This window comes from Carassius gibelio, chromosome A13, assembly GCF_023724105.1.
Source record: "Carassius gibelio isolate Cgi1373 ecotype wild population from Czech Republic chromosome A13, carGib1.2-hapl.c, whole genome shotgun sequence".
Taxonomy (NCBI): Eukaryota; Metazoa; Chordata; class Actinopteri; order Cypriniformes; family Cyprinidae; genus Carassius; species Carassius gibelio.
This window is the reverse complement of record NC_068383.1, coordinates 20091647-20112530: the sequence shown is the minus strand read 5'-3', so window position 1 is coordinate 20112530 and position 20884 is coordinate 20091647. Positions and strand designations below refer to the sequence as shown.

The 20884-nt window shown below is 37.1% G+C and overlaps 1 protein-coding gene across 1 annotated transcript in view; it reads right to left on the bottom strand.

The window, feature by feature from the left end:
* Positions 1–19705, bottom strand: part of LOC128026614 (collagen alpha-1(XXV) chain-like) — a 42196-nt gene extending 22491 nt beyond the window's left edge. Inside the window, exons 1-2 of the mRNA XM_052613854.1 lie at positions 19117–19705; positions 11370–11439 (exon numbers count right to left, since the gene is read on the bottom strand). Of these exons, the coding sequence (XP_052469814.1) occupies positions 11370–11439; positions 19117–19401 (355 nt within the window). The 5' untranslated portion in view covers positions 19402–19705. The remainder of the gene's footprint in view (positions 1–11369; positions 11440–19116) is intronic.
* Positions 19706–20884: the final 1179 nt, after the last annotated feature.

Sequence of the window (20884 nt, the reverse complement as noted above, 5' to 3'; positions counted from 1 at the left end):
ACAATCTTTAAATTAGATGGTAGAGAGTCAAGTCCAGCTTTGTTGAATATAAGTCAAGTCCAAGTCCATGACTAGTCGAGACCGAGTCAAGACCGAATCCAAAGAGGTTAGAGTCCAAGTCAAGTCCAAGTCCAAAAATTTCATGTCCAAGTCAAGACCGAGTCCAAATGAGAGAAAAAAGGGTCCTCTTCAAGACCACATACTTAACTACTGATAATGTATGTGATGCGAGAGACAGCATATCTCCTATTCTAAGTAAATAATTTTACATTATTATTTGTAATGATCAAAAAGCATGTGCAAAGTAACAACTCTGTAGGACAGGGGTCTCCAAACTAGATCCTGGAGGGCCAATGTACTGAAAGTTTAGCTCCAACTGGCCTTAACACACCTTGAAGATTCTAGTGTGTCTAGTAAGAGCTTGATTAACTGGTTCAAGTGTGTATAATTAGGGTTGAAGCTAACGGGGCATTACACAAGATCCCGGGCCCTATGCATAGGCAGTCCTGATGGGCCCCCATGAAAATATGAAAATATCCAGGTAAAATAAAATATATTTCAGATTCATACTTTTCAAGGTCTCGAGTCCGGACTCGAGTCCAAGACCTGACCTTTGTATCTGACTTGTTAAGCAAAAACATGCCTGATTCACTCCATTCCATAGTTGAGTAGATAATAAAATCTGTGCCTTGCGTGTTATAGGGGTGTCGCGATATACCGATATTGATGATAACCATGATATTCAAAGCAACAATTATCAATATTGTGTTAATTTAGTGTGTGACGATATACCAGTATTAGCGATATAGCAGATAGCGAACAGTTCTCTTATGATAACACCACATGTAAATACTTCCAGGTGGCAGTACTGTACCTTAAAGCTGACACCTGTCACACAAGAAGAAGACGCAGTGCTCACAGCTGCTACGAGGAGAGCCGTGTTCATCAGAGTAAGCTGCCATTATTTTACTAGTCATAGAACGGGAAACGTTATATTAACCTATTAACAGCAGTTTTCTGTGTTCAGATACTTAAGTAAAGGGTGATTATTTTAATAAGTACCACGTTTTCTTTACTCGTCTTGTTTTTGTATTTGCAATCAATACGGCCTGTGCGTTACAACATTTAATTTCTTTATTCAAAATATATTAACAAATATATGATTAAAACTGATCTTTAAAAACTGAGCGACCACATTGCTACATTAAACCTTAAATTAAAATGTTAAGTTCTGAGTTGCTGCCCTAAAGCTCTGGGGGAAGGCCGATACCGATGGCGTCACGACCAGGTGCTCAAGACCATCGCAGAGAGCATATGCAGTGCCATCATGAGCTGTCGAGGGTCCAAACCCCGGAAACAAACCACCTACTTCATCAGAGCTGGGGAGAAACCAAAACCAACATCTAGAGCAACATCAGGGTTCCTCAACAGTGCACAGGACTGGCAGCTGTCAGCGGATGTGGGCAGTCAACTCAAGTTCCCACAGCATGTCGCTGAAACCCCCCTCAGGCCTGACATTGCCCTGGTGTCAGAGGCAATGAAGAGTCTCATCATGCAGGAGCTTACAGTGCGTTGGGAAGAGCGAAAGAAGGAGAAGTACAGCAGTTTAGTCAGCGACTGTCACAGGAAAGGATGGAAGGCTAGGTGCTTGCCAGTGGAAGTTGGAGAGGCTTTGCAGGACAGACTCTCTGCAGAGCTTATACTGCACTCAGCATTACTGGAGGAGAAGGGCCATCTATAAAAGCACAGAAGCGCAGGAAAAGCCTCTAGGTGGCTCTGGTTAAAGAGAGCAGATCCGTGGTCGAGCGCTGCTAGGGTCTGATCAACCTCAGCTGGGTCACCTGTGCGTGGCTGTCTGATGTTTGAAAGACCCGACATCATTAACACCCAATGACCACTGGTAATATCACTGATGATGTGCCCTAGCTTTGCATCAGAAGATGTATCTTTATTATTAAGTTGGTCGCAGTGCCATGCATTTAACCAATTACCTTACCTTTGGAATGGAGACAGAAATGACATACCCAAAATAAAAAGGTTTCTGCTCATGATTCTTTCTGACTAGATACATAATCAACATTTATTCACAAAGCTGACACTTCAAAGTTTACTGGTCAGGAATCAGAATCACTCAGACTGTTATGATAATAGAAACATAAAAACAAAAATGTGACCACTATGTGACTAATGTTTATTAACATACAGAATTTAACAGGTCACATTTATACTGTACACACCTTCAGGAACCATTATCTTCCTAAAAAACTTAAAGGGGACATCGGATGACCATTTTCCACAAGTTTGTATGATTCTTTAGTCTCTTCATGAATGTCTGCAACATACTTTGATTGAAATTCTTCAATGGTCATGTAAGGCCTAGTACACACATAAACAGCTTTTATTATATAAAAATCTGGTCCACATGAGAAAGCAAAAATATGCTATGAAGTGCTCTCAGGAGCTTTCCAAGCCATGTTGACCAATCACAAACTCACTGACTCACTTCATGCAAACAAAGTAGACAGCGGTGCACTATCTGACATCAACCAAAGGAGATGACAGTGCGCACTCCAACGTCACAAGCCAAAATCTCCGGTTTCACCAGCTACACAACAACACTGCAACCGGTGTTTCTGAAAATCTTCACCCTGGCAGGGGTTTTCAAAAAGGTTCGGTTTCAGTGACCTGATACTGTGTTTGCGTGTGGACAAATGGCCAAACCGATTTGAAAATACCCGTGTTCGTGTGGACAGGGCCTTAAACAACACTATTTTTACCTTGTCAAAAACAGCTCTATTCACAGCGAGCCGTTTTAGTGTATGTCTCTTTAAACATTTCTCAGTACAATTCAAAATGTACATGCACAATAATATTCTGATATTGACTGCAATGTGGTAATATTTTATTTATAGAGTACAGGCATCATCAGTTAAACCATAACCAGACTAATCTATTGTTATAATATTTGAAAGATTTAAGGACTGAGATTTGCCTCTGAGCGGGGGGCCATGCTGGCGACATCCTCTTCTGCTAACACTTTCAAGCACTTAATTAGTCTTAGACTCTAAAAGGTGACACACGACCTTTAGAAATGTGCTACTACAATTTCAACGACCGTTAAAGCAATAGCCTGAGGAACAAAAATAGTCCAATAGGGAATTGTTTTTTCTTCTTCTTTCAAATTCAGTAAAATCTGTTGTTGTTGGACGTCAGCCCAGAGCTGTTAAGTGTGTGAGCTCCCTGTGAGCAGCAGCGAGTGGAATGCACCTTGATGCCCACAGGAAATCTGCTGCAAGTTGCGGGGCCTCAACCCATGATGCCAGCACACACTCAGCCTCAGGGGAGTAGGACTATGCATTACACACACACACACACACACACACTTGCACACAAACCACACTGGTTTATGATATCAGACGATCAGCCTCCTGGAATAAATGCAGATCCTGTGTCTGTCTTCAATGAAATTTACTGCTCTCCAGTGGTTCAATGATCTGTAACATAATGTGTATACACTTTAGGTTTTGATTTTGTATTGTTGGCTTTGTTAAGAGTCCTATTCAATACATTTTCAATTTAACATCTATCGTAAGGGACCTTGTAGCAGTAACCATATTTTCCAAGATCTGTACTGTCCCTTGCCAACAATTATGACTTACACCAGAATTATCTATTTATTCATCATTTTACATGCAATATTACAAATATAAATTAAACAGAGAATGAACATATAAGATAAAAAAATGTGTGTGTGTATATATATATATATATATATATATATATATATATATATATATATATATTTTTTTTTTTTTTTATGAATAATTTAAACTAATAAATTTGCCTGATAACATGCATTGACCTGAATTATATTATATACATATGTAAACTATGATTTCTGTGCAACAAAATGTTGTTGATCTTAATTTTAAAGTTGGACCATAGTCCATAGATGGACCAGTGCCAACCTGACCTTATGTGGCCTCACCACTGGCTACTGCTAAATTGTACTACTGCAAAGTTTCCACTAAAACACTTTTCCAAAGTACTTTTTTTTTTCAATTCTGTGTCTCTTCCAAAAGCGGATTATACAGAGTTTGCAACAAGTGGAATTCAGCAGGGGATGGAAATACACAAGATCTGTTAAACCAGAAAGATTTAGAAGATTAGCTCTTCAGGTTTCCAAACTAAAGCTTGCAACTGAACAAACCTATTTCAAAAAGGCCAGTAGAAGTGACCACAGATGCACAGCATTTGATATCATTCTTATTTTCAGCTGGGAGATCATATCATTTCAGTTTACTGTACTTCTAATTTTTATCACCATCTGTGAAAGTACTTAAGATTTCTCTGAATATAAAACCTGGTTGGAAGATTTTTATGTTGGTTGGATCATGCCCAAACAAAAAATCTAAACCTGCATGAATTTCTCTCTTACTAAAAATATTTGTGAGAAATCTTCCCATAGAGAAAAATGCACTAGTTGCACTCACATTTCTAGCAAATAGAGACATAATTGACTGGATTTACTTACTAACATTATTTGTTTATTAATGTGTTTTGTCCTCCAGAGAGTGAGGGAGCAGATATTTCAATATGGTGTGCCCACGTTGAAGTTTGTTCAAGCAAATGAACAGTGTCACAATTGTTTGTAAAACAAAATCACACCAAATGTTGCTGTTTGCCCTGAAGTGTCTATTTTTGGATTCTTTGTGAATCAGAATATACAAGCAGAGACTGTTGACAATATGACAATTTGTCACATTTTTTGCATGTTTTGATTTATTTTTTCATTGAGTTATGTGCATAATTCTATGCTCCATTATTCCACCATTATGTAAACCCAGTTTCTAGGAAAATTTTTTAAATGGAGGGCCGCAGCATTGTTGTAGCTCAAATAATATTCCAGTATTTCCAGACAAGCATTCATGTACATTTTTTTTCATTACAGACATTCCAACTCTATTTTCATGACAGGCCTAATGGAGCTGGGTTTTGATTACACATAATTTTACCTTCACTGATTCACTATCATGCATCTGTAGAAACAAAAACTGCTGCTCGTCTTTGGCCAACCACAGTTGAATGACTGCGCATTTCCTCAAATTACTTATTCCAGCAACATACCCAGAATAACCTTTAACCACTGAATGTCATAATACTTTTTTGTTTGTTTGTTTGGAGTGAAGATTCCTCATGCCATCTTTGCCTCATGCCATCTAGCCACAAATATTTCTACAAACTGTTTAGAATCAAATATACAATGTGGATATCTTCTGTGATTACTTCAGGAATAAATATCCAACACAACATCTGTTATGTGAAAAACAGACACGTTATTCCCTCTCTCTTTCCCACATACAAAAACCAATTATCCGGTTGTAAATCATTTAAAATGTAACTTAGTATTTTTAGTCATCAGAAACAGATAAACACTTTATTTCAAGTTAACGCATCAACAATAGACGGACAGATAGAGTCACACTCATGAAAGAAGCCAATTCTTAAATTCTAAGTTTTCCCAACCCTATTGCTTTCACAGTCTCATCCTCTCTCTTTCCATCTGAAGATCTCTCGTCTGTGTAGGGCATGACTCACAGACTAAACCTCTCCCAAGTAAGGCTGCTCTCTGGCAGATGCTGTGTAAAGTAATCACGGGCGAGGAAACAAGACCCAAAAGCCCCTCTTCCTGTCATCAAACACGCCAAGGTGAACTTGGAACTAAATCACCAGCTGCATGGCCCATTCACCTGACCCTGTTGTGAGGATCAGAGGAAGCCTCTTGTTTACAAGAGCATTAAGCTGTTTTTAACTGTAACTGCTAGAGCGTTTTTTCTTTTCTTCTTCTCTTGTGCTGTTCGAGAGATAGAATCAACTGGTTTTAATGTACTGGGTTAATTTAAACACTGGGATGTTGCTGCTAATCTTTCTGTGTACTTCGCTCTCTCTTACCAACAAACACTGCATTGCTCTTTGATCCAGTCCTGAGGGTCTTCATTGGTCTGTCATCAGGCCATGCATTGGGTGTTCTCTGAGTGCCCAGAATGCCATGTGCTGTGTGCACAATGTCCCTGAGGGAGCTCTGACACTGTGTGCCATATCCAATGCAACAGCCATACTGCAAGACTATTACACTGTATTCTAACAAGTGTGGCATGATAAAGCAACAAGTTATAAAAAGCCAATGTTTCTGTACGACAAAAACCAATGAGCTGCAAAACATTTTATGTTTTCTATGAGGATAGCTCCGCCCAAAGTATTTTCGCTTTTGCCAAGAAAAAACAATTCTGTCTTTAGACTAGCTAGTGTTATAAAAAGTTGATACTGAAATGTTAAAAATGTAAATAAACCAGCCTTTCTGAAGTACCAGTAGTATCGCGTCAGTCTGGTGCCCACTGACGGGCAGCTGCTTTCAAACACTCCTATGTATATTTGTGTGAGAATTCTTTTAAGAGCATCAAAGGTTTCAATTCACAACTTCTTTTTTGTGGCTTTGATCAATGTAGCCAATCACAGTCATCTGTTGTGTATGTGAATGCGATGGAACTCAATAATGCTCAAAATATTTTTTTCCGCACCTGTGAATCCTTTCCAACAAAGCATAAACTCTGTAAATAAAAACAAGCTACACTGATTATAAAAGGAGTTTTTGCAAGAGTGAGGATGTGTTGAACTGAAGTGATTTGACAAATTGACTGGCTATTTATAAGTGACCCATTCAAAATTAGAATAAAAGTCTTATTTTCCATGCTGCCAAGTACACAATGCAAAGTTTTGGGAGTGACAACTGAATTTAAATACATGATTGCATCCGAAATTGTCAATGATTGACAATGATGACTATAGCAATGGAGAGGACAAGAAAATTCTGACGTCAAAATAGATCCATTCCGTTATAATGTATTCCATAATGTGTTCCGAACAACACATCTGATGTAATGTTATAATTTATTCCTTTTATTTATTTATTTTATTTTTAATTTTTTTACATATTAAAATAGATAAAATAATAGTTTCAAACATTTTTGTCCTATTACCAACTTTTTTCGGGGGTATTGTGACAAGCAGTTATACAAAATTATTACTTTTTTTAAGTTTGTTTTGGTTTATATACAAACCTCAATGAGTTGAGAACAGCCTCTCCCCCAAATTATATCTCTTTAATATCTCATTAGTGTCTCCTTGACAGCAATTATATTAGAGACTTTTGGCTGATTCTAGTGAGAAAGTAATCTCACCAGAATTTCAGAAGATATCACAACAAGGTCTCAAACTTTGCTCAGACTTGCCAAGATACCAAAGTACACAGTCAAAAGATCTAAAATATTTCTCACCAAATTCTCTTAGAGCTATGCTAGTCATCTGAATTTTGTAGTACTCCTGCTGTTTGTCAACAATTCAATTGCGGCTATTTCTATTTCCAATAAGTCATCTTAGGAAAACATTTGAGTTGATTTGGGATGATGGGGATGTTAAATATGGCAAATATGTCATACATCAAGTTCCCAGAGTCTAGCTCAGATTACACATGCTAGATATTGCTTCTCTTCGGACTGCATCCAGGTAAACTGTCAAATGTCACTTCCTGCAGTGAAACCTGGGGCTTTAGAGGCCTCTCATCCTTCCTGTTGTACTCGTGATTAATCCCATTCAACTAAATCAATCGTCCCACTCTTTAGGGCACCCAAAACAATCCAACAGAGGACCAACAGAGAGGTGTCCATGATGCACATGTTTAAAGATGGCACTCTTACTCAATCCCTTATGACCCCTGGTGACACAACTAAAGCCACCAATGCTGGTCTGCGGTCGGAATCCAGTCACAAAGATGCTAAATACTTCAGGCTATTGGGTCTTTGGTTTTCGGGAATAAGAGCAATGGAGGGTGTGCGGTACAAAGAAACCAAGAGGGCGACCGTCTCTTTCTTTCTCTCTGTTTCCTACTACTACGTCCAAGAAAGTGCCATTCAGCTTCTCGGGAAACAATGTGTGGATTCAAGGGTCCTCTGGGCGCTTGGGCCCGGATTCAATCTAACTGTCATGGGAGTTTTTCCTTTACACTGACAAAGCTGTTGGCAGTAAGTGCCTCTGGGATAATTTTTACAAATCTCTGCTAGAATAAAGAGCATCATATCCATCAGTATGCCACAATTGTCTACACAGTTCATTCACACCTTGAACAGTGTGCATTTGATTTTCACGTCACCGTGACCTTTCGATACCAGTAAAGAGGCTGGGCAGATAAACACCTCGTTCCAAAAACATTTTTTAGGGCTATAAATCATTGTTGTTATGTATACAGTCTTCGTTCTTGTTTTCTCTGATGACTAAATAGTGACAATGCCTCAGTTGCTGTTAACAGAACTGTCAGACATCCAGCCATCTATGATAAGCCACAGATGACATTTTCTTTTAATAATGATGTTTATACATACACATCAGTTCAGAGGGTCACTGCTAAATAGCACACACACTGAAAAATGTCCCAAAACACTTGTAAACTAGTGGTGCTTAACTGGTTTTACCAAGCGGTGACTCAACAACCCAAAAACTGTTTATCGTACAGAAGTAAACAAAATCAAAGACATAAATTTACTGAAATATTTATTAAAGTGTTGTGGTCATTTCAGCTGGCTTGTTTGAGTGTTTGGTTTCTAAATGTATTCTCAATGGTTTCATGCTCTTGGCAGCTAATAAATCACCACACAAATCACGCTGGGGTTGCATAAATCATGTTTATCCTCGCTGTAAGTAAACCCATATTAATACTATTTGGACCATATTTGCTTTTACCTTGCATGCTTTTGTTCATGTCACGCGACCTGCTATGTTTACATCTGTCTATTATGATTGCCATGATAGTTAAAATAGCAAGGTATAAAATTATTAATGAAAACATACAGTGGGTATAGAAGCTTTACATAGAAGTACACCTCTTAAAAATAATCGCATTTTGTATTCTGCCCCATCCATCATTCCTTCTATCCTAATAAGTGCTCCAATCCCTGCTGCAGAGAAACACCCCCATAACAGGATATTACCACCTCCATGCTCTACTGGAGGAATGCTGTTTTTTGGATGGTGAGCTGTATTGGATTTCCACAAGACACATCTGGTGTTGAGGCCAAATAATTCAATTTCAGCTTCATCTGCCTCTTCATTTTGGCAAATCTCAGTCTGACTGCATGTGGCTTTTATTGAGGATTGGTGTTTTCCTTGCAACCCTCTCACACAAGCCACATATGTGGAGAATTTGTGATATTGCTGTCACATCCAAACAATGACCACTCTGTCACAGATTCAAAGAAATCTTGTTTTGTTTATATTTCAATAATCAATATTGTTTATATTTATACAATAAAATACAATTATTTATTAAACACTTGATTTGTACATTAAAGTGTAATACTATTTTAACAAAGTCGTTTCTTCTTTTGGTTTCATATTTTAATATTTACAACTTTTCATATTCAATGAGTCAAAAACAGTTGGAATGAAATTTTTACGTTTTGTTTACTTACGGTTACTGAAAGAGGTGTTAAGACTCAATCAAAGGATCAAAGGATGGTTCACAAAAGAAAAAGACAGGTGCAGATGCACACCCCAGTTATTTGAGATTGAATGTGAATCTCCACAGTAAGCATGTGTGGCACTGTTACCACTTTAGTGCTGAAATGTGCAGGGCTGGATTTACAGCTGTGTGTATGAACCGATGCTGACTTTGTTAATAAAAACAATACTTGGAGGATTTCTGAGTGAATGAGAATGAGCCAAATGGGATTTTAAACACAAGTTGAGTGAACTTAACCTTTGAGGCCCTTTGGGATTCGCAAAATCAGAAAAAATAAACTCATTTGGATGTGTTGAAACATTCCTCAAGCCCATATGCCAGCTGTTTTGAGAGCATAGTAGCACTGCAAGAGAAACGGGCTCGGCCTAAACACAGGATTGAAAGAAAATTTTGTATAAAAATTATTTATGAAATCACCAGGTACTCTTACAAACAATCATCTTCGCTTAAATGTGCCAGTCTAAGAATAATAATACTGAAGGGCACATGACAAACACATGGAAGCACTAATAACATGCTTAAGGACTATTTTGTTGAGAGGTCCATAAAATTATACCTTTGTGGACAGAAAAGTTATTTCACCTCAACTGTAGCTGAAACATTACATCAATGCTAGTCTGTGCGTTTGATGGAGTAACAGACTATTACCCACCGCTGAGCACTGAAAATAAACAATGGAATGGGAGCCATTTGAACACTGCGTGCTCGAATGACTGACAAGCATCAGCTGGGGTCATGGTGAGCAACATATATGCAGACACTTTCTTACATACACATACAGTAGCATTTATACACATGCATTATAATTTTTTTTTTACACTGTATACAAACTGTACTGTCATTGTATTGTCTCTACAGTCAATTCAGCTGAAAAGGACCATTTTATACTGATACTTTGCCTGGTTTACATTAAATGGTTGAAACGAAGTAAAAGTGCAGACTGTTTGGCAAGATCAGACACTTTCCCATGGCACAGCAATAAACAACCAACATGGCCATTATCTAGAATGCCTGCTGTTAAACGGTCCCCACACCTGGTTCAAAAGTGCTTATCCAAGTCATGTCCATCTTAAACTGGTTTCACTACGCTGTCTGAAGTCACTTCCCACTCAGTTAACACAACAATGACTAGTACTGACTAGCCTAATTAACAAGGAGATGTCAGTACCATCTGGCCTGGTTCTCAGAGATGTGTAAATTCACACACACACACACACACACACACACACACACACACACACACACACGCACAGGCTATAACACAAGAGGTTGTCTAATGACTGACAATTGGAGGTTATGTTAGGGAAGCAAGTTAAAATGTAGCTGTAAGGATGATTTGCTTTTAGTAGAAAAGGTGTGACGAACTACTAGAATTGAATCATTTTAATAAGTTAATTAGTTATGACGCCATCGCAACTCTCCGGCTTGCATCACGACCCGCTCACACACAACCTGAAAGCAATAACTGCCAACAGCACCCGAAAATATGACTGCACACATCACCACAACAATGCCAATCCGAGTACACCAGAGAATGGGTTGGGGAAAGGAGACTCTTTTCACTCATTTACATTACATGGGAAATTAAATCTAGTCAACGGTGATCACATCTCTATCCTGGCAACAATAGTATCTCTTCACGTACCTGCAGACAAAAGATTACTTTAAAAAAGGAACGCTCAAAAGGCTTAACCGAAACATACATTCAACTGCATATGAGACGTAACAGGAGGAGCACAGTATCACAGGTGTGTAGAGGTCAAGGAGGGGTGAGCTCTGGATGAATGTATAGGCATACCTGGTGGACAGATGCAGTTATGAGGTGCATCCCGAGCCGCCCGGATCTTCGGAAGATGCGCTGCTAATTTCTGAAATTAAACAGACAGGACATTTGAAGTCAGCTGTGCAGAAATCAACCACATTGTATGTAACGTATAATAAAAAGGCTAGTGTAATTGGTGGTTTGTTAGTCTTTATTTGTTAGTCATGCAAACACAAAATATTGAAGTATACAAACCAATAACATAAAATATTATTATTAAATAGCATAATATATATTGAAAATATTTTAAACATATATTAAATACATAAATATATTACATGACATTTGAAATAGATTCAAAAGAAAATTCACTGAAAAGTTATTTTTATATTGATCTAAGAAGCCTAAGAAGGCACTCCGACCTTCACCAGGGACACAACTTCTATTGTTTCTGCATAGCTTTGAAGTCATTCGCTCTTTTAGCAGCGTCATGTCTGTGTGCAGTGAGGGCGCTAACAAGTGATGGATTAGTTTAACCATGTATGTGCACATACTAGATCACTTTTTGAAACAAATCGAATTGGTTACATTGAAACTGAATTTTCAAAGTGAACACTCAACTCTAAATGAACAGGATTTAAAAAACAGTTGGTGCTCCTTTAAAATATGACATTTCCACAAAAGTGACATTACCCTGAGCTACTACTGCATTTTGAGCCCAAACTTACAAAACCACAGCTAAAATAGACATGCCCACTGTATCCAGTGCCATTTCACTGGTAGAATAATCACTGACTGGCTACATTTATGACTGAATTGTAAAGTTTGTCAAGCATCTGCATTGTGGTACTATAGGTTATGCTGTAGGTTATACTATAGGTTATATCTCCTCTAATATTAAAACACTGAAGGTAAATAATTCTGGGGCTGCTATTGGACATTTTTCTTGCCCCCGTTTATATATATATATATATATATATATATATATATATATATATATATATATATATATATATATATATATATATATATATATATATTAACCAACAATTGTTCCAGGGCTTTATTTGATTCATAGTGGCAAACCTGCTATCCAGCTTGAGAAGTCTTTACTCAGACAGCTCTTAGACACTACAAGCTATTGTAGCAGTTTTTCCACACTACTGAACTACAGATATTGTTAAACAGAAAGAGCTAATGCAGTTTAAGAAGAAAGGGAAAACATAAAGAATGCTAAAATGAAAATATACTGTAAATGTGACAGCAGGGTTAAACAACAGACGGTTGTTCTGTGAGCACAGAAGCCATGGAAAATGCATTACAATTTGGAGGGAGCCTGTGTTGTATGTAAACTGCTTTTCCAAAGGAGCAATGTCCAGGGATAATGCACACGCAACAAGGTTTGCCAGAACTTTAACTTATGATTTTCCAGTGCTGCATTCCCAAGTTATGTCCAAATAAAATGTTTCTTTTAAATAGAAGCATTTATCTTTTTTTTTTTTTTTTTTTTTTACATCAAACCAAGGTGCATCCAAAAAGCTCTCATAAACAATAATGCAGTGTCACAATGAGCAAACAATAGCCTGTAAAAAAAGGGGAAGCACCTTGAACAAGAACTAAAGAAACGAAAAGACTTAACATTCATTTTGAAGCACATTAAGTACCTGAAGCATTTAATTCTGGTAGGGTGTGTTCCTTTATGCTTGAATAAAGGTGTTCTTAGGGTCAGCATGAAATCAACAATGATCATATTTACTCTCTTAATATGCATCTCTGGTCTCATTGTGCATGATTCATCTATGCACTATATTCCAAACAGAAAAAAAAAAAAAAAAAAAAAAAAAAAATTATATATATATATATATATATATATATATATATATATATATATATATATATATATATATATATATATATATATATATATATATATTAGGGCAGGGACTTTAATGGTTAATTGAGATTAATTAATTACACAAAAAATAACGCGTTAACTAAGATTAATTCATTACAGAAAAAAAATCCCGCATTTTTAATAACTTATTTTTGCACCGCGGAACGTTTCTCACTGGATGAGTTTCGGCGGACCGATTATACTGGAGCACCAAATAGCATTCGCATATCACTGCAGCGCATTGAGCCTCAAGGATCACCTCAACGCAAAACATATAGCAGCTAGCGTGGACTTTACACTTTATGTTGAACTATGTAGTATTTTGTTGGTGCAACAGTTTATGTTGAACTCGTTATTGTTTTGGCCAAGGTTATTGAGAGTTGGACTTAGTATGTTATGGCCTCTGAAGCAACAGAGAGATGTTTTCTAATAGTCAGTGTTTCCAATGTTCTGAATGTAATTGACAGTATTGAGTTTTACTTAAAAAAACACTTTACAGAAGGTTCCAGCACCTATAAGCTTCCTGAATTTCTGAAATGTATTATTTCTAAATTGTTTCTAAATATGCTATTGTCACACTTCATGGCAAAAATTGCACTGGTCTGCTAGACTTGGTTGAACAAAAATAAACAATATTTTGTTGCTTAAGCTTATGTATTCAGTCATTATTCAATGGTATACTATAAATCCATGTGAAAAAAAAATTACTTCTCACTGTTCTCAGGTCAAATATTTATCTGCGATTAAAATGCGATTAATTTCGATTAATTAATTACAAAGCCTCTAATTAATTAGATTAATTTTTTCAATCGAGTCCCGGCCCTAATATATATATATATATATAGTAATCTTTCATCAAAAAGTAATAACTTTGTGAAACGACTCTCATTTTCGGCTGATGTGAAGAAGAATGTTTTTCAACCATCTGGCTTTATTTTGGACTGCAACACCCACTTTTTTCACAATCCAGTCAAATCTACATCTTGTCCTGTTTTTCTCAGTGATGGGAATAACGGCGTTATAAATAACGGCGTTACTAACGGCATTACTTTTTCCAGTAACGAGTAATCTAATTGATTACTCTTCTCATCTTAATAACGCCGTTACCGTTACTGCCAAAAAATGCGGCGCGTTACTATAACTGATGATGAAGCTGTTTTTTTTTTTTCATCAGACCAACTAGATCTCTGAGCGAGAGGCAAATACTTTTTTTTACTGTTCTTCCTTGGTTAGTGGGCAGAGCACGAGACAAGCGCATAAATGCTGACGATTGGCTGAGGTAGAGTAAAATTTCATTGTAAGCCAATCAGAGGTAGAGTTGGGCGGGTTTTCGAAAGCACGCATAGTAGTGATGGGAATTCGGCTCTTTTGACCCAGCTCACTGAAAAGAGCCGGCTCTTTGGCTCACAAACGGCTCTTTAAATGACTTTGACTATAATATTTCAATTTTTATTACATAATTATTTAATTTCTATAGGCTAAATTTGAAAAAATAGAGTTGGCTCTTCAGATATGCGAGCCAGCTCCCGAAGTTCAACTAAAAAAGCCGGCTCTGGCTTATTCGCGAATCGCGAACGACTCATCAAAAGCTCATTCGCGAACGAGTCGATCCATCATCACTAACGCTCATTCGCGAACGACCCATCATCGGACAGGACAGGACACACAACGAACAACACAAGCCAGTCAGTCAACGAGAGACAGGTATGGCGACGAGCCCAAATAATCCAAAAGTAGCCTTCTCTAAATGGAAGTATATACATTACTTTTTCCTTCAAGAAATTAAAGAAACAATAAAAGGAAATATCAAAAGTTCCCAAAAATCTATCGTGTTATTTGCATTGATCCACTATATAAACATAATATCTACATACATGCCATTTGATTGGAGGCTAGTCTCACTTTGTCCCACAGCAACTTTTTTTTTTAGATGTGTGTACAATGTTTCATGTTTCTGTTAATAATGTATTGTATTAAGTGTCCATTTCATTATAATATTCAGATTTATCATAAATAATTGAACATGCACATGTATTTTAAGTTCCTTTAAAGAGGGGTAGAGGTGGGGTCACGTTTGAGCATTTAAAATTTAATTTTACTTGAAAGTAACGCAATAGTTACTTTCTTAAGTAACTAGTTACTTTAAAAATTTGTAACTGAGTTACTAATTTAGTTACTTTTTGGAAGAAGTAACTAGTAACTGTAACTAATTACTTTTTAAAAGTAACTTGCCCAACACTGGTTTTTCTCATAAAAACCTATTTAAAACTTGTGAAAAATGATTAAACAAAGTTTACACAAAGCTTATTTATTGGCATCTATGGTTCCATTTAGAACTTTTAACATCCACACACAACTTCACACTAAGAAAAAAAAATGGTTCTTTTAAGAACTGTTTGCTGAAAAGGTTCTTTGGGGAACTAAAAATGGTTCTTCTATGTCAGCGCTGTGAAAACACTTTCTTGGACCCTTTATTTTTATCAATGTATGGAAGTAAAGATGACGTGATGTAAATGGTAAGGTTGTGGTAATGGCATGAGACAGCTGACGTCCCAGTGCTTGCACGGAGGATACATTCTCTGCCTCCCAGCATTAATAGTAACTCGATGCCCAGTATTTGATCTGGTTTTAACAATCTATTTTGAAAGGATGACAAAACGTTTTACAATTCCAATGTCCGATTACTACTAAGACCCCAGACTTTGAGCCTACAGGCCTAGCTTTATCACTCTTTCCATTTCTTCCATTCTCTCTCTCTCTCTCTCTCTAGTTATTTTCCCTCTTAACAGATCTTGATTTCTCCCCTAAAGGCACGTTCTGTTATAAGTTGTGATATCAGCACCATTCTAACCTTCAACAGGTACTGTACTTCCAATGTATATGTTTCTCATTTTAATGGAGACATACACATGCAATTTTATGGTGACGCTGAAGAATTAGTTGTCAATATGTCTATGAGAAACATCTGCGCTTGATAACAGAATCCCCCTGAGATAAACACATTTCAAATGCTTTTCAAAAATCCATCACTATTAAACATAACTGAAGACTATTTTAGCATTCTTTTATTACAGTTAAGCATTTACCACCAAAACTCTCGTTATTGCAATGCATCATTATAATAATAATGTAATTCTTTATCTGTTTTTTTTTTTTTTTTTTTTTTGCATTACTTAAAGTATGGGTAAAGAAATATGCCTAATTGTCATGTTACAATGCCTGAAAGTGCGTATTTTCTAATAAGCAGATCAAATTAATACTTGTATGACCTGGATATGTTCTTGACAGATTCCTGCAAGATCCACCTGTAAATGACTCAACATTATGCAGATATACTGTAATCACACTCAGCCTCTTCTGCTTCAGATTGCATTGTCATATTAAAACATTTAGCTAGGTAATGAACCACCAGAGGCCAGTGTGAAGGGACCACTGCCACAGTAAATGTACTATATAATATATAGTGTTTTTCTCCACCTCACCGCTTCAAGCTCAATCCTATTCTACACAGATGCTGTGCTTGGTCAGCGCTAAAGTTGACGAGAGCCCTAACTGCTTGATTGTTGATGTAAAACAGGTGGTCATATGGTGACACAATGTGTTCAGCAGGTCTTGCATGCTGCAAATAATAGCTTTGCTGAACAACAACCGTCATATCTTTCAGTAGCAGATATATTCATCACTGAACAGACTAAAATTCACTCAAGTGTGGATGATAGTGGGTCACCTACCGGATCACATCAATTATGTGTACTTTTATTAAGGCACCCACCCCCAATGGATGTGTCAAAATGGCAGCAGGATATTTTGGCAATATGACTCTGTTATTTATAGACACCCATTCTAGAGCAATGCTAAGTAGGATGTGAAACATTTTAACCATGTAAAAGAGTCTGATCTGACACTTGAAGAGTTACAGTACCTAGCAAACTTAATTCAATAATCAGGATTTAATAATTTATCACTCGTGGTGATTATTGGTTAAAATATTAACTAACACTTTATTTAGAGTCAGTATACACTGTGAAAAGTGAACGTGCAGTTGTTGCTTTAAGGATGTATTTCTATCTGAATCTATCTATATATTCTAGTTTCGTTGTAACCTACTTAAATCAGGTTTAAATCAGGTAAGCGCCTTACGTTGACGCAACATATACAACTTCCAATAAAGCTCAGAATAAATACATTCACAACACGCACATCTGCTCTATGTTATTGGTGAATTTTGCTTCAATGGAAAATTGTGAATTGGAGCTATTATTAAACACTTTATGTAACAACAAAGTGCAAATCCAACTGACAGCGCAATGGTAACCACAACATTCAATAACAGAAACTCCCCTAAATGTCCAACATTTAATGTGACGGTAAACATAACGTTAACAAACTACTAACATTTTGCTCTTTACTGAAAAACACATAAATAACACATAATCCCTAAATTTACTCTCTGCAGTCCCTTGCAAAGCATGCTGGGGGGAAAACTATTGTGAGGTAAATTGATTGTTGAGCTTTTGCCATCAATGATCTCCAACTTAGCTCACAATGCTTTTGAGAAACGCAGTCTTGGGCAGTCGACTTGTAGTTCCCAGCCTGCTTTGTAAGGGACTGCATTAGGAGAGTAAATTTAGGGTTTAAGTGTTATTTTATGTGTTTTCAGTAAAGGGAAAGATGTTTGTAGTTTATGTTCATCTTTAATGTTCAGTTATGTTGGACATTTAGAGCAGTTGCTGTTACTGAATTTTGTGGTTACCGTTGGGCTGAAGTGTAGCGCTTGTGCATAGTCTGTGGGCACTCAATGAGTTTAATGCTAATGTCAATACTGCTGTCAGTCTTTATTTTTCTTTAGTGGTTATTTATACTTTGTGTGTAATAGTACTGTTAACCCAGCTAAAATGATTTGTTTTGAATTAACTAAATCAAGTTGTGTGTAAAAATGTCTTCAATTCAATCAACTAAGGGTAATGAATCCTTTTTTTTTTTTTTTTTTACATCAAGGTGGAGAAGGGCTTTCATCATATAATACAAAAAATAATAATTATATCAAACTTAAGCAATTTTACCTAGTTGGAGAAATAAGGTTAAATCTACTGACAGTTATTATTCAGTAAAACTTGTTTGTTTTGTTCAGGTTGGTTGAATTCCGTTTTTATTTGTAAACTTAAATAATGTATTATTCAATAATTAATTTCAACCAAACCAGTTATTGTAGATGTTAAGTTGAACCAACGAAATCTTTTTTTTTTTTCAGTATAGAAGTTATTTTCTCTGCCAGTTAAACAAACAAAAAAAATGTAGTTATTAGTTCTTTCTTTATTTTTTGCGTTTTATCAAATTAAATTTAGTTTTTAATGAATTAAAAAAAAAAGTTACTGAGATAAGCGAGAGAGAAAAAAGAGCAAAAGACAATACAAACAGACAACAAAGCAAAACCAGGAATAAAATAATACCATATAAGAATTAATACACAGAAAATAATCACAAGCCCTAAAATGTGGGTACAGCAATCAAATGTTGATCCATGAGCATGAGCGTTTGAAAGTCTGTAGAGCTCAAACTGTGCGCACTGAAGGTGCGTAAACAAATGAGGGTACATAAACAAACCAATATACGGACGAGGAGATTGAGAGCTTAGCTCCTTCGAATTCATATTTTAACACACCTGAACGTAGTCACGTATCTACATTAAACTCTCTCTGCTCACTGAACTGAACTGAACAACGCACTTCTAACTTCTCGATGAAGACAACACTTCAACAAGATGGGGCAACGTGCACATCTTCTCTTTCACTTTGTCCTCGCACTCGTGACTCAAGCAAACTGATTGTATAAGTATGACTAGATGTTATTACAAACACAGACAAATGTCTGGAGAAAGTCACCGCTCACCTCCTCTAATATCTGATCCAGTCGACTCCACAGGACGGGCTCCACCTGTTCCACAGAGATCCAACCGGAGATACGAGGATCTCTGTCCTTTTCCAAACTGAGCACCCTGGACTGCAGATCTGACGTCCTCAGGTAGAGCAACACACAAACTCCAAACGAGATCAAACACACGCAGATTCCACACATGTCCTTCCAGTTCGTCAGAAGGCGCTTTTGGCAAGGATGCTGAACGCAGGTCCTCTCCTGACTGAACTCAGGTGATATTCGCATTTTCATGTCCTCCATGTCTGTGAGACTTATGTAGGCAATTTGATGTTTATCCAGCACTTTATCACGCTGAACGGGGTGCTCAAATAAACGGATTAAAGTTCTCTTTTCAGACAATTAAACCGCTCTTCACGTGAAAATATCAGTCTTCAAAACGTCCTCAACAGAGGCATGCTGCTCATTCAAGTGCATGGAGTCCCATAAGTGTTGAGAAATCCTCTGCTCTAGTGGGAGTCCGTGTGCTTCAGTCGTGCCATCTGACGGGTTTGTGTTACTGGCTGCCGCGCGCTCGAGTCTCTCTCAGAATGAAACCTGACACACACACACACACTGTTCAGCACGGGACCCTTCGCTTCTCTATCCTCGAGAAGCCCCTCCTTTAAGTTTATTTAGGTTTAACGGTAGGGCGGGATTCACGGAGAAGCTGACCCCGGCTTTGATCCGGCTCTGGAGAACGATATTTTTAGGTGCCTCGCTGAAGCAGTGCGTAAAGTGGACATGATAACCACACAATCATTGAAGTAAGAGAAATTGTTTCTTCATTTCGACCCAATGTGGGAATTAAGAAGGTGTTTTCAAACAATTAAGTCTACATATTAGTCAAAAAAACAAGTGTGCTATATGCATCATATTGGCAACAATACCATTGCAAATTGACCACACTCCAGAGGAAGCTGAATTTGAATAAAGAGGAATTAATGAATTGCAATTGGAAGGAATTCAACAGGTAATGGAATGGAATGGAAGTGGTTATTCGCCTGGTTTGTAAAGCAATTTCACTGTGTGTCTGTATTTAAGGCCTATGAAATTATCAAACTTCAAGCAACTTTTTTTTCACATTTAAATTAGACTGTCAAGCTAACATTCAAAGTGTCTTGGTACTTGGCTTTCCTTGTTTTCTCAAAATTATAATTGTAAAGACTGTTGTTCTTAAAACTCCAAACAACTGGGCTGGTAAGGTTACACACTCCTGCTAAACTGCATGATTTGTCCTTTTGGAAAGTTTGACAAGTCACCCATTTCACCCACGGCTTGTACAAAACACAACTGGACACATACTAAACTGAAATACAACCTAGAGAATATAGAGAGTTAAAAGACCAATACAATATAATTGGCACATTCATTCAGTCAGGCTGTAAAATTCTCTATTATGTATCGTTCAAATATATAAACTTTGCGAATTGTTCACTTATAGTAAAAGTCTTGCTATAAAACAGTTATGGATAGCCCTTAGAAAAATAATGAGATGTTAGATGTCATCAATCAATCAACAAAGTCAAATTATCTGTTTGTCTTGAACTAAAGGTCCTTTTTGTAGCCAGAGTTCAAAGGTTCACCCTGCTGTCGGTTATGTCTTATTTCCCATCCCTCCTTTTAATGAATGCCTTGGATACAAGTAAGTAGCCATTTTAGCAGACACCCGTTTATCCGAAATGACTTACTGTACACTTATTACAGGGACATTCCTTCTGGAACAACCTGGGGTTACACAGCAGTG